Raw genomic sequence first — 12,690 nt, 5'->3', positions numbered from 1 at the left:
ACAGTTTCTTAAGGGTGAGTAGAGGGAGGGAGAGCTAACTAATGAAAAGGATGAGTGTGGGGATTTACCTAATACGCTACAGTGAGTGTAGTATAAACCCACCCGTCATGAAAGTGTTTTTCTTCCCTGTCCACACTTCTAAGTCATAAAATCATAGAATATGAATGCTATAAAATATTTTTACCATCTTATTTTGGAAACATACGCTTCTTTAAAGAGACATTTAAACATTTATCAAAATCTAAGTAGGTTTATGGTATGGATTTTTCATCGCTGTTTCTAACAGTTTAATTTTATCATTTTAAGAAACAAGTATGGGTACAGTGAATAAACATCTATGTATGTTTATCTTCTGATGTAAGAAAGTTCAACTAAATTTGTCTCCTAAGCTTCCGCCTTCCCCAATGAAAGAATTCAATTTAAAAGCTGTATATTTGGGGAGCAATCCCTCCTGTGATCCTGTAGTGATTTAGTGAGAAAAGCACTGATCTTAGAATCAAACTTTTATGGTTTGTATTTTGTGTTTTGTACTTGTGTATTTCTTATTTTTCTCACTAATAAAATGAAGATCATAATGGTAGCAAACTCATATGGCTCAGATGGGAATTAATAAAATTAATAAGCACAGTTCCTAACATAGCATTGCATTCTCAATAAATGTGTTATTATTTTAAAATACACACACACACACACACACACACATACACACACACACGCCCCTTGTACCTAAAAACAAATAAAGTATTAATTTTATTTGGTTATCATTATATAGTGCTATGATAATATACCTTGGGAATATTGAATGTGAAGCGTAATTCCTATCCCCCCAGGTTGTCACAGTGTAGTGGGCAAAAGGATGGGATTTGACATCAGACTGACCTAGAGGTAATCTTGGTTCTTCCATGTACTCAGAAAATATTGGATTCTCCCCTTGTAAAATAGTGAAAACTTGGCATCAGGCTTTGTGAGGATTAAACGAGATTCAGTTCTTAGTACAAACCCTTCCACAGACTAAATGCCAGAGCTTTAGCTATTTGTAGTAGTGGGAGGAGGGATGAGCACTTCTACAATTGTGTCATACATAAAATAAGACGGTACAGTGTATGTCCTTGCCTTTTATGAAAACAACATAAGCTCACTATATAACAAATCAGACTCTTGGAAATGTGCAAAGGAGGAGATTAAAATCATTCGTAATCTCATTTCTCAGAAATGACTACTTCGAGCACTTTTCTTCATGTGTCTGCTTTCTACAGATAGATCTGCTTTAGTTATATGTCTGTACAAAATTAGAAACATATTTTACACTGGCCTCTCCTGAAGTATGTTACTAAGGATTTTATTTTAAAAGAGGTCAATGATGTTCCTCAAATAGTTTATAAAAATTAATGAGGTAAAGTTGGCGTGGTCAAATGTGCTTAGAAAATACTTAGGCCACAAAGTTAAATGAATGTTTTATTGTAGGACCTCTCAGTCTTTCAGTATGCTAATGATTATTGTGATTCTCCAGAGGGTGGCCATATATATATATAGTTTTCCAAACATGAATGTCTCACTTTTTTTAAACAAATGTATATCAAGACCACTTTGATCTAGTGGTGTCTGGAACTTAATTTTGGAAATGCTGCCATGCATATCTTTATGTGTCTTTTTTCCAATTAACGTTTTACCTTGAGTATTTTATTACTTTATTATTAGAGAACCTTCTATTTAATACTTGTGTAATATTAAGTTTAATAATAAGGTAAAATGTTAATTTTAGAATTAGTAATCTACTAATGTAGAACTAGTAAAGTAGCCTAACAAAGCCTTTAGATAGGTCGATATGCAGTGGGGGTGAGGGAGTACTGAAGAAAATCTATCAAATGGATGTCAAGGGAGGCCATTTTTATATTATTATTTTGAATAATTTCATGGCTTCCTGCCACTCTTGAAGCACAGACTGATCTTTCCTACTTAAATGTAGACTGACTGCCACATGCCTTTTTTCCTTTGTTCAAGATCATTTTGAAGGAACAATCTCTAAACAAAATTAGCTTAACTAGGAAGTTGCAAGGAGGAGGTTAAGAAAATTTATTCAGGCAGACATTTTAATCAAAGAGGTATTTGTTGGAAATGTGGCTAAAAGTGTAGTTGGCCAAGTCATACAAATAGTAACTTTTTCCCCCTTTGAGCTGTAGCCCAAGGCTTTAGAAATGAGTTATGAATGTAAATAAATACAAATCAATAGGAGTTCTGTTTTTATTATTTCACTGGGAATTTCTGTACAATTTGAGAGCAACTTGCTGCAGGTTCAGCAGATGATTAAGCTTAACCTTGATCCTGAGCCAGCACGATTGGCTTGCTTTCTATCAGCAAGGGATGTAAATTTACTCGGACACATTTTAATTGGCATTTATGCAACATGTACACACAGATGCTGAATTCATTGAGAAATCCTGAGTGCCATCTGTTTAACTAGCTTTGCCCTCTATTAAAATACATGATAAAATGAGACTGTATCTACTTGGCTTGCTCATATATTTATCTCACACGAGAGAACATTTCCAGTGTGATCCTGTGGTAGATATTAATGCATACGATAGCAATCTAAAAATTATCTTATTTTCCCTTTCTCTTTACGAGGACTATTTATGACACGTTTCCTCCTGCGCCTTCCCTTCTAAATGATTATCTTCAAAAAGTGGCTTTTTTAAGGTAATTTTTTTAATTGAACTTTGTTAGTAAAATAATAAGAGATCATTATATATGTTGACTTATAAGTCTTTTCTTATCAAATGTAAATTGTTTTCATAATGAATTTAATAATCTGAATTTAAAATGTTTTTTTAATTATCACTTTAGCCCCCCCCCCCCCCCGAAGTTTGATTTACAAATGAGGTAACATTTTAAGGTTAGTCCTCTCTTCCACATTTAAGCAGAATTTTAGATTGGACCCACTTCCAAATGAAAGACCCATTTTCCTTCCATTCAAGACTTGGCAACAATAATGTCCTATAATGATTTATATATACAGACTTTGAAGAAAGCTCTGAAATTATGGGAACTGATGGGGAAGTGCTCTTTTTAACCTTGTAATACCTTAATTAAATCTCCCTCCCTCCCTCTCTCTCTCTCTCTCTCTCTCTTTCTCTCTCTCTCTCTCTGTCTAGCTTTCTAAACCATAAAACCACAGGTCTCATATTCACATCTGAAAAAATAATCTGCAATATGCATTGAGTCACTGATGCAGTGTTAAGATTCAAATCAAGTTACAACTATACTTTTCTGCTATATTAAGTCACCGACTTTAAAAAAATCACCCAAACCATCAAATTGTTTTTTGTACATTTTTCTATTAAACTAAAGTTAGTATGCAGTCATAAGAGAGCTGTCACACTTTAAAGCTGTCATGATGACAGAAAGAACCATTTATTTCATAAGTAGAGGGCTTGTGTCTCTGTGACAGGTAGAGATTACGATGACATTGTCTTCAACCTGAATTCATGAGCCTGAGAATGAAATTCCTAAGTTTGAAAGGGTTTTAAAACTGAAAGTGAACGGGTCTGGTATCAGATTTAAACTGTTGTTACAGAAATGGGTTTAATTTCCTCACGTGGTTAATGCTTAATACAGTGATATGATTTAATATATTAATGTAATTATCATCTAAGTGTTGGGTTTCTGGGGCTGACCTGTGGGGCTAACTATGAAATGAGCAACCCCTCCCCAGTGAACCACTTTGAGCTAATCTTGTAGTTTCCAAGGACTTTCCAGAAAGTCCCTAGCTAGCGTTGCCTAGGAACACTCTCGCTTCCATTTCAAAATTTAAAAAAGTAATAATGGAAAGCATTTTGTTATCTTTGGATTCTTTTGTACTTGTCAGTGGCTAATGATAATCTAATTGGAAATCAATGGACTTTCTTAACCTATTTGGGTTATGATAGCATTAAACAAACAATTTAGTTTTGATGAACTAAGATTTCTCATCTTTAAAATGAGGGAGACTTGGATTAGAAAGGTCTTTAAGTTCCTTTTAACTAAAACATGCTATTATTCAAAATAATAAACATATAAAATAAGATCATGGAATATAGATTGAGCTGCCTGCCTTTTATCTCTTTTATGCCTCTAAAGTATAAAACTTTAGAACATATGTCTAAATCTCTTTCTGCTGAATTAAACTGAAAATCTATTAAAATTTTTCCTTTAAGATGAAGCACAGTTATTTTTTGAAAATCCTCATCCATTTGTGACAATGTGGATGGACCTTGGGTGCCTCATGCAAAGTGAGACAGTCAGAAGTCAAAGACAAATACTATATGATATCACTTACGTGGACATGGAAGAAGTCACCTTCCTAAAACATAAAGAGTAAAATGATGGTGTGAGGGGGATAAAAGTGATCTTGTTTAAAGTTCCAAACTAGTAGTAAATCAACCAGTAAATAAATAAACCAGTAAATAAACCAGGGGGATCTAATGCACAGTATGATGAATATAGGCAGCAATATTGTACTAAATTTTGCTACAATGGTATTAATATTACAATATACAAATATATCAAAGTAACATCATACACCTTAAAGCCAACACAATGTTATACATCAAATAGTTTCAATTAAAAACATAAAGAATCCCAAAGAGAAAAACAAAATCCACATCTAAGACAGTCAGCTTCTAATTGTAGTCCGTAAGTAAAATTAAATGCATTAACACAATAATCTCTTTCACCTATGAGCTATAAAACTTAAGGGCGCCTGTCTGGCTCTGTTGGTAAAGCATGCAACTCTTAATACAGGGGTCATGAGTTGAGCCTCACATTGTGCTTATTAGAGATTACTTAAAAAGAAACAAAATAAAAATAAAACCTTTTTAGTTCACATTCTAGCCTTACCTGATTAAACTGCTCATACTGTCAATGTGGGTTTTAAATTCCTTTATGTACAGAGTTCCAGCCTATAAGATCTAAGGAAGGAGTGGAAAATGGGGGTGCAGGGGGGAAATCCAGGAGCTGAAGAGGACATGGGAAAGAAAGTAGGCTGAAGATTCCAAGGGAGTAAAGGCTTTTGTTTGTTTGTTTGTTTGTTTGAAGTAGGCTTCACCTCCAGCATGTCGGGCATGTTTAGTGTAGAGCCCACCTCAGAGCTTGAACTCACAACCTTGATATCAAGACCTGAGCTGAGATCAAGAGTTGGATGCTTAATCAGAGGCTTAGTTGGATGCCTGCCTACTGAGCCACCCCAGGAATAGTCTTAGGGGTAGTTTCAGTTTCAGCATTGGCAGAATCATAGATGGAGACTAAATCTTCAAAGGGATCTCACACATAGTAGAAAGTCAAATGTTTGTTTACTAAAATAAAATAAATATGAATAAATAAAAAGGCCAGAGATCAGTGATGGTAGTGGATGAAGAGAAAATAATAGTGTGATTTTGTCATATCTGTTTGGGGGCGTATGTTTTCTCCCCTCATGATGAAGTTATGTGAACTTGGTTAGCTAAAAGCTACAGTTCCTTTGGGATGCCTGGCTGGCTCAGTCGGTAGAGTATGCAACTCTTGATTTCAATGTTGTAAGTTCAAGCCTATGTGAGGCATAGAGATTGCTTAAAATAGAAATAAAAGTTACAGTTATTTTGGATTATAATTTGGCAGGTTAAGGTGTGCAATTTTTTTATGGTAATGATGATGAAGAATCACATATTTTAAATTACTTAAATTAGAGGCAGGGTTCATGAATCAAAATATTAAGAGCAGTTTCAGAGTACAGAAAGCCTTATGCTGTTAGCTATAAATGTTTCCAGTTCATTGTCTAGCCATTCAGGTTCCAAAACAAACCTACTAGAAATACATTTATTAATTTGGTTTTCTTCTGTCTTCATTTTTGTTATTTTGCTGCCAACCCTAAATTTATGTGACCATACAATGCCGTCTAGGCTCTTTTAATTGCCAATCTTGACTTATTGCCAGCTCTTATCTTTGTTAGGAATGTGGTAATATGTTTCTTTCAAGGATAATGTAGATCAATTAATTATGATTGTAGGAGCTGTCAATTATTTATACTGCATGGTCATAAAATGTATGTGTTGTGTCATTTATCATGTAGTATGGTGCTTATTTCATATTCCCTTCGATATTTAATTACTTTTTCAACATGTGTATGAGCCCCTCAAATCTTAGAACATTGCGTAATTACTAGTTGTGGTTTTTCCTTTTCTGGTCATGAAGCTTTCACTGCCTTTCATTCTTTTGTTTCTAAGCAAAGAGAAATAGCATTATTTTTGTTACTTAAGTGTTTAAACAGCATAAATAGTTTGATTAGTAAAGACAGTAAAGTTAGTAATCCTTGAAATGTTCTACTTTCAATTAGAAAAATTAAACATAGTTGCTTTTTCCTCATAGGAAAACCTTTTAATTTTTTGGCAGTTAAAGAGGAAATTGTTATGCATGATATAAGCAAAACTTTTTCTCTGGCTCTGACCTTGAGAAGACAAAAGAAAAAAAATAATTTGAGAAATGTGTGATTAAGAAATGCTGTCATGTCATTTGTTTAGTGACCTCTTTACATTAAGTGATCTGTATCTGGATTATTATACGTTTACGTAAACTTCTCTTTTGAAACAGTGAAATTAAAATGGTTAAATAAACAAAAACAAAATAGCAAATAGAAATATGATTCAGAGTAAGAGCAACAATGTGTTCTTAATCTCATTATTTCCTGACTTTTAGTATTTAGGTCAAAGGGGCATTAGATGTTTTGTCATTTCTTAAAACAAAAAACAAAAAAACAATAAATAATCCATGATATGGCTCATTATTTTGCTCATTAAGACCATGAGATTGCTCCATGATGCCTGTAAGTTCAGGACTTCATCTCTACTAAATCATAAGTCATTGTCAATTACACATAATCATGCATTTAAAGTGGGTCCATTATTTACTTGCTAAAGATATCTGTGAAAAGAGTTAAGAAAGCATATTTAGACCTAGGAAAAATGTTTTATAATTTCTTTAGCAGGAAAATGTACTCTTGCATTAGTAAATATTCTCATTTTGATAAAAAATGTGAATTTCAGTAATGAGAGTTAATGAAATTGAGCCCTTCCAGATTGATACATACAATTAAGAATAGAAACATCAAATTAACTTAGCATCAAGCTTACTCTAAAAATCTTGAATTTTATAATGTGAAAAATATTTAGTTTTGTTCATAGGAAGTTATAATATTGATTTCAGGCATCAAACTTTAATGAGTATTTTAAATTATAATGTCACTGAGTATGCCTTCTTTGGTCAAAATAAATTATTATGGATTGCAAGTTGGAAGGTTATACACTATGAATAACTAATTCTATATGTCCTAATAGTTGAGAAATATACAGAATTAAAAATTGCTAGCTGAAGTTGTCATTCTGTGTCTAATTTGTATTGCAACTCTTAAGGAAATTTTGACGTTGTCAAGGAACTTGTATATGTCCAAGAGCCTAATAACCATTTAGAAAGCAGGTTTATAAATATATTTAAAATACATACAAAAGTTTTATGATAATCAGAGGTTTTATTGGCTTTTATTTTCTTGATTTTATAAACTACTTGATTCAATACATAACAAAGTAACAACTTTTAGCCCTTAGAAAATAAAAGGATTTGGGGTGCTTGCATAGCTCAGTCAGTAGAGTGTCCAACTCTTGGTTTCAGCTCAGGTCATGATCTCATGGTTCATTGGTTTGAGCCCTGTGTCTGGCTCTGCACTGGCAGTGTGAAGCCTGCTTGTGATTCATTCTCTCTCTCTCTCTCTGCCCCTCCCTTACTTACATACACACTCTCTCTCTCTCTCAAAAATAAAATAAACTCTAAAAAGCAAAGAAAAACATTTAAAAATAGTCACAAAAGCAGAATTAACACCTGCTCCTTGTGGAAAAACAAAACCTTGTACAGTTGTTTAATTTACAAGATATGTTGCTGTTCCAACTGGAGGATGTTAAAGACCAGTAATCCAAAGGCTTGTCCGCCTTGCAGAGGAACTCAGAAGATTCTTCATAGGTCTTTGAGTTCCTTAAAGTTACTAATGAGTTTATAGGTCTTTAAGTTGGTTTAGGATATTTTCATAGACCAACCACCTAACCTGGTCCCAAGGAACCATTGATTCCTGATTATGAACAGAGGTCTTTTGTCAACTTCCAGAGAAAGCATCTGGCCCTCTTATCCATTAGGCTGAGTTTGTGTTTATTTGATTCCATTTTGACTCTTGACCATTTAAGATTATACTTTGCTCTGAGGCCTTAGATAATTTACTGAAATCAATAAATTTAATAATTACATTTACCTTGTTTTTCTTTAAATGTTATAATCAGAAAGATGAAACAGAAGTGTCAGCTCAAATTTATGGTATTTAACCAAAATTTTCCTCAAAGAAGTTAATTCATGTTCATGTAGGAGAATCTATACCTGCCGGGCCGTTAGGGCTCCAATTGTAATGTTGATGAGTTTCTAACTTCTTCAAAGTTGATGACTAGACTAAGCGGGGGGGGGGGCTTTTTTAAGGGCACTGGTCTTCAAGCCAGAATACCTACATATGTCAAAAGTATATGAGGGTATGTTTTTGCATTTTCTAGATTCTCACTCTCCCTTTCTAGCACTCTTAGAACTGATATGCCTGAAAATGTCCTTGCTGTGGAATTTCCCTTACCCCCCTTGCCTTTCATATTTGCTCCTCTTGCACTTTATAAACAGAAAACATGCTGTTCAGGCATCCAGAATCATTCTGTGGTGCACCTGCAGAGGTGTAGAAAGCTCCCTGGCAGCAAACACAGGAGTAGTTCCACAGTGCCTTATATCAAAGCTGAGAATGGAGATAGGCTGATCAGTAAACAGCAACAATAAATCTTTCAAGCCTAAAAGCATGTTGCAGGGGATAAAATTGGGTAGGAATTAGAATGGAGATGTAAATCCAAAGAGATTTAAAAATAAATAATGTAAACCTTATAGCTTACAAAAGCATATGAATATGTATATGTATATTTGTGCATATATATATGTGTATATTTACATTTCAATGGACCATCAATTCCTGGCAGTCTTTAGGGTTGACCAGATGTCCTGAGAAGAGGCAAGAAGAGTTTTTTTTAAATTTATTGTTTATGATATGCCAGAGATTTTAGATATTGCAACTATTTAAACTTTCAAATAATAGTTTTTAAGTATGAGAGGAGTACATGGTCTTTCAAATAATTGAAGGCGACACCAGTAAAAGGGTTCGTGAGGACTGAGGACTTAGGCCTTCTTAGGTACAGTAACTGACAACCTGTGAATGTTTCTTAATATCTAAGAGTTATGATCTTAACAAAGGAATTACAAAGCAGTGTTTAGCTGCTTTGAACTGAAACCTTTGGGAGGCATCTTTGGCCCAAGTTTCTTATCGCTTTACCAGCTCATTACCTTAGTAGCTCTGCAGGACTTGGATTCGGCTCCTGGACTGGTGACTGCAGGTGTTTTGTATACAGTAAACTCACCTGGGACTTACACTGTGTTCAGGTGAAGAGGCATGGGACATGTGCCTTTTGTAGTACAGAATCAACTTCCATTGCAAACAGCTCCCATTTCCAACATCTGATATAAAAATAGGACCACGCACACTACACTTCGCAATGATTCACAGTTAAGGTTTTTAAGTTGATCAAAGCATTATTTTTATTGAAATGTTTTTTTTCGTGTTCAATATTTTTTTCTCGCTTCTATTACTTCCTGAAAAAGCATAGATTTAGATTTTATAAAACACTGAGTATAACTGGTAAAGATGGCATCCTTAATAGAAGTTACAAAATGATTTGCTTTTCTACTAATTGAATGTCTAGTAACCTTAAGTCAGGGTTTGTTAGCATGACTCCAGATATGAGCAAAAGGAGGTCTTCAACCTTCTCTGCCAAGGAGCCAAAGGCTGAGTGAACTCTCCCAAAGGCTTTAAGAGTTTAGGCAAAGGCAGCTCACTCACACAGCTACACAATTGCATATTTGTTATGTTCCTTGGAGATCGAAAGCTTTGTGAGATACTTGGCATTATTATTCTGAAGCCCCAGACAGCCTGTGATTGGGAAAGATACAAGGAATTAACAGATCTGAAAGTTATTATGTTGGGAAATAGTCACAGTGATTTAGGGCAGATTGTCACCAATTAAAGATCCTTTTTGTTTAGCTGATGTGTCTCTGTATGTGCTATTTAGACTCCGTTTTTTTTTCCCTATCACCATTCCTTTCAGTGGGGGTGAGATGTTATAATTGGCAATCTTAATTATGCTGCACAAAGATACATTAGTGAGAATAGTGTGTGTGTGTGTGTGTGTGTGTGTGTGTGTGTGTTTTCCAAAAGCTCTTTTTTCCAGCTCTTCCCAATTACTAGGGAGGCTTTAACGAGATCATTTTAAACTGTGAGGATTTTTCTCCCTTGAGACTGTTAACCATTAGACTTTCCATAAAATGTGAAAACTCTTGTTTTAGCCCTTCTCTTGTTTAGCTGCTGCATCTTGGGCTTGAGAGGATAAAAAAACATCTGGCTTTTTGTTTGTTTGTTTACAGTCACCTTTGTTTCCCAGGAAATATTTTAATTAGGAAACATTCCAGTCTTTCTCAGTCTCTTTAAAAAAAATGGGTCTTTATGAAAATAGTTGGTTTCATGGTTTTGGTCCTATTATGTCCAGTAACTCACTGTGCAACCTTGAGTCCTTTCAGCTCCTGACTTGAGATTTTCATTTGTAATTGGGGGTGGAGTGGACATGGAGGAGTTATATGAAGTTGTGATTATATAAGCTGTAATAATATAGGCCTATTTTAAGGAATTTTTTAAAAAGAGAATGAGGGGGCCCTGGGTAGCTCAGTTGGTTAAGTGTCCAACTTCAGCTCAGGTCGTGATCTTGCAATTTGAGGGTTTGAGCCCCGCGTCAGGCTCTATGCTGACAGCTCAGAGCCTGGAGCCAGCTTCCAATTCTGTGTCTCCCTCTCTCTTTGCCCGCCCCCCACCCCCCGCCCCACTCATGATCTCTCTCCCTCTCTCAAAAATAAATATTAAAAACCGAAAAAAATTTTAAATAAATAAATAAATAAATGCAAGGAATGAAAACTTGTCCACAGTTCACCTCAGTGGGACAGGAAAAGCTGGATGTACTCTGGCATAATACCAAAGAGGAGTTGTCTTACCAACCGCCAAAAAGACCAACTGAGGTCTGAATATGCCACTCTTAGAAGCCCAGGCAAGTTTACTGCTAAAAATTCAGGCTTTGGTATCCAAGTGAATCCAGCTCCAAATCCTGTATTTATCACATACTAGCTTCGTACAGTATCACTACAGGAACTAGGGAAATGTGTTCAGTCACTCCTCTGTCATTTTAACACCCGGCCTGAATTCTTCTGCAGAACAGCCCCATATGGGGAAGTGAAACTGCACCCCCCGTCATCTGTTTTGCATATTAAACTTTTGTCTAAAGTTTCAGTTGAACAAAGCATTCTGTGATGAAAGAACATGAGAGAAAACCCCTGAAATAAGTGCTCTGAAAGCAGAGATCAACTGTGTCTTGTTTATCGTTGAGTCACTACCTCCAAACACAGTGCCTAGTAGTTTATTGAATGAATAAATGCGTGAATCACAAATCCTTCAGTTTGATGACTCAGCACTTTCCCAAACAACTTGATTACGCTCTAGAGACTGTGTCCACTTCTGACAAATGTGAACTGTCTTATTATTCTAATTATGTAATTAACATTTAATATGCTATTGATTCTCTTATACTTAAATAGTAAATTGAGCTTAATTTATGGCAGTCCTGAGAAGTACCCATAATGTTTTGAAGTGTTTTATTCTCTGAACAAAATAAGTGAATGCGTTTTTACCACAATTTGTAACCAAGCATGGATATCATCACCATACACCGTGATTCAGGGTCATATACATCACACATATATAGGCATATATAAATTTGTATACGTCTATATAACCAAAATGTATTAGTTTTGTTTTGTATTTCAGTTAAAATGATATAATAGGCATCAAACTAACTTAAAATTTGTCATCCTAAAAATTATAATATAGATTAATTGGTCAACAGATAGTATCAGTTAGTTCAGATTTGGAATATAGTAGTACAAAGGTCTAAACTGGTAAAAATCAATCCTGTGTTAAATACTAAGGGGCAGAATTTGAAACCATAATTTTTTTAAAGTTTATTTATTATTTATTTATTTATTTAGAGGGCCAGAGGGAAAGAGAGAGAGAGAATCCCAAGCAGCTCTGTGGTATCAGCACAGAGCCCGATGCAGAACTCAAACTCATGAATCTGTGAGGTTATGACTTGAGCCAAAGTTGGGATGCTTAACCCACTCAGCCGTCCAGGTGCACCAAAACCATATTTTTTAATTAATAAAATAGTTTTCCTATACTCTCAAATATAGTCCTATACTCTCAAATCGTCACACACACCCACACACCCACACCCACACCCACACCCCCCCCACACACACACTTTTCCTATTCCTCCTCAATGATTCCTCCAAAACCTGGGTATCATTGTTGACATCTTTATTTCTGTCAACTTCAACCACTCAAGAGATCGTTTTGAGTTTTTACCTCCAATACACAATCTGTTCTCCCCTTTGCACCAAATTCAGCGTCATCATAATAGTATAAAACCATCATTTTTCCCTTAATTACTGAAGTAGCTTTCTAAT

At 35.0% G+C, this 12,690-nt stretch overlaps 1 protein-coding gene across 1 annotated transcript in view; it reads left to right on the top strand.

The window, feature by feature from the left end:
• Positions 1-8,628: 8,628 nt before the first annotated feature.
• Positions 8,629-12,690, top strand: part of ROBO1 (roundabout guidance receptor 1) — a 152,395-nt gene continuing 148,333 nt past the window's right edge. The window contains exon 1 of the mRNA XM_029938687.1: positions 8,629-8,842. Within this exon, the coding sequence (XP_029794547.1) occupies positions 8,629-8,842 (214 nt within the window). The remainder of the gene's footprint in view (positions 8,843-12,690) is intronic.

Source organism: Suricata suricatta, chromosome 5, assembly GCF_006229205.1.
Source record: "Suricata suricatta isolate VVHF042 chromosome 5, meerkat_22Aug2017_6uvM2_HiC, whole genome shotgun sequence".
NCBI classification, from domain to species: domain Eukaryota; kingdom Metazoa; phylum Chordata; class Mammalia; order Carnivora; family Herpestidae; genus Suricata; species Suricata suricatta.
Note: the sequence above shows the minus strand (reverse complement) of the source record. Positions and strands in the feature narration are given on the sequence as shown.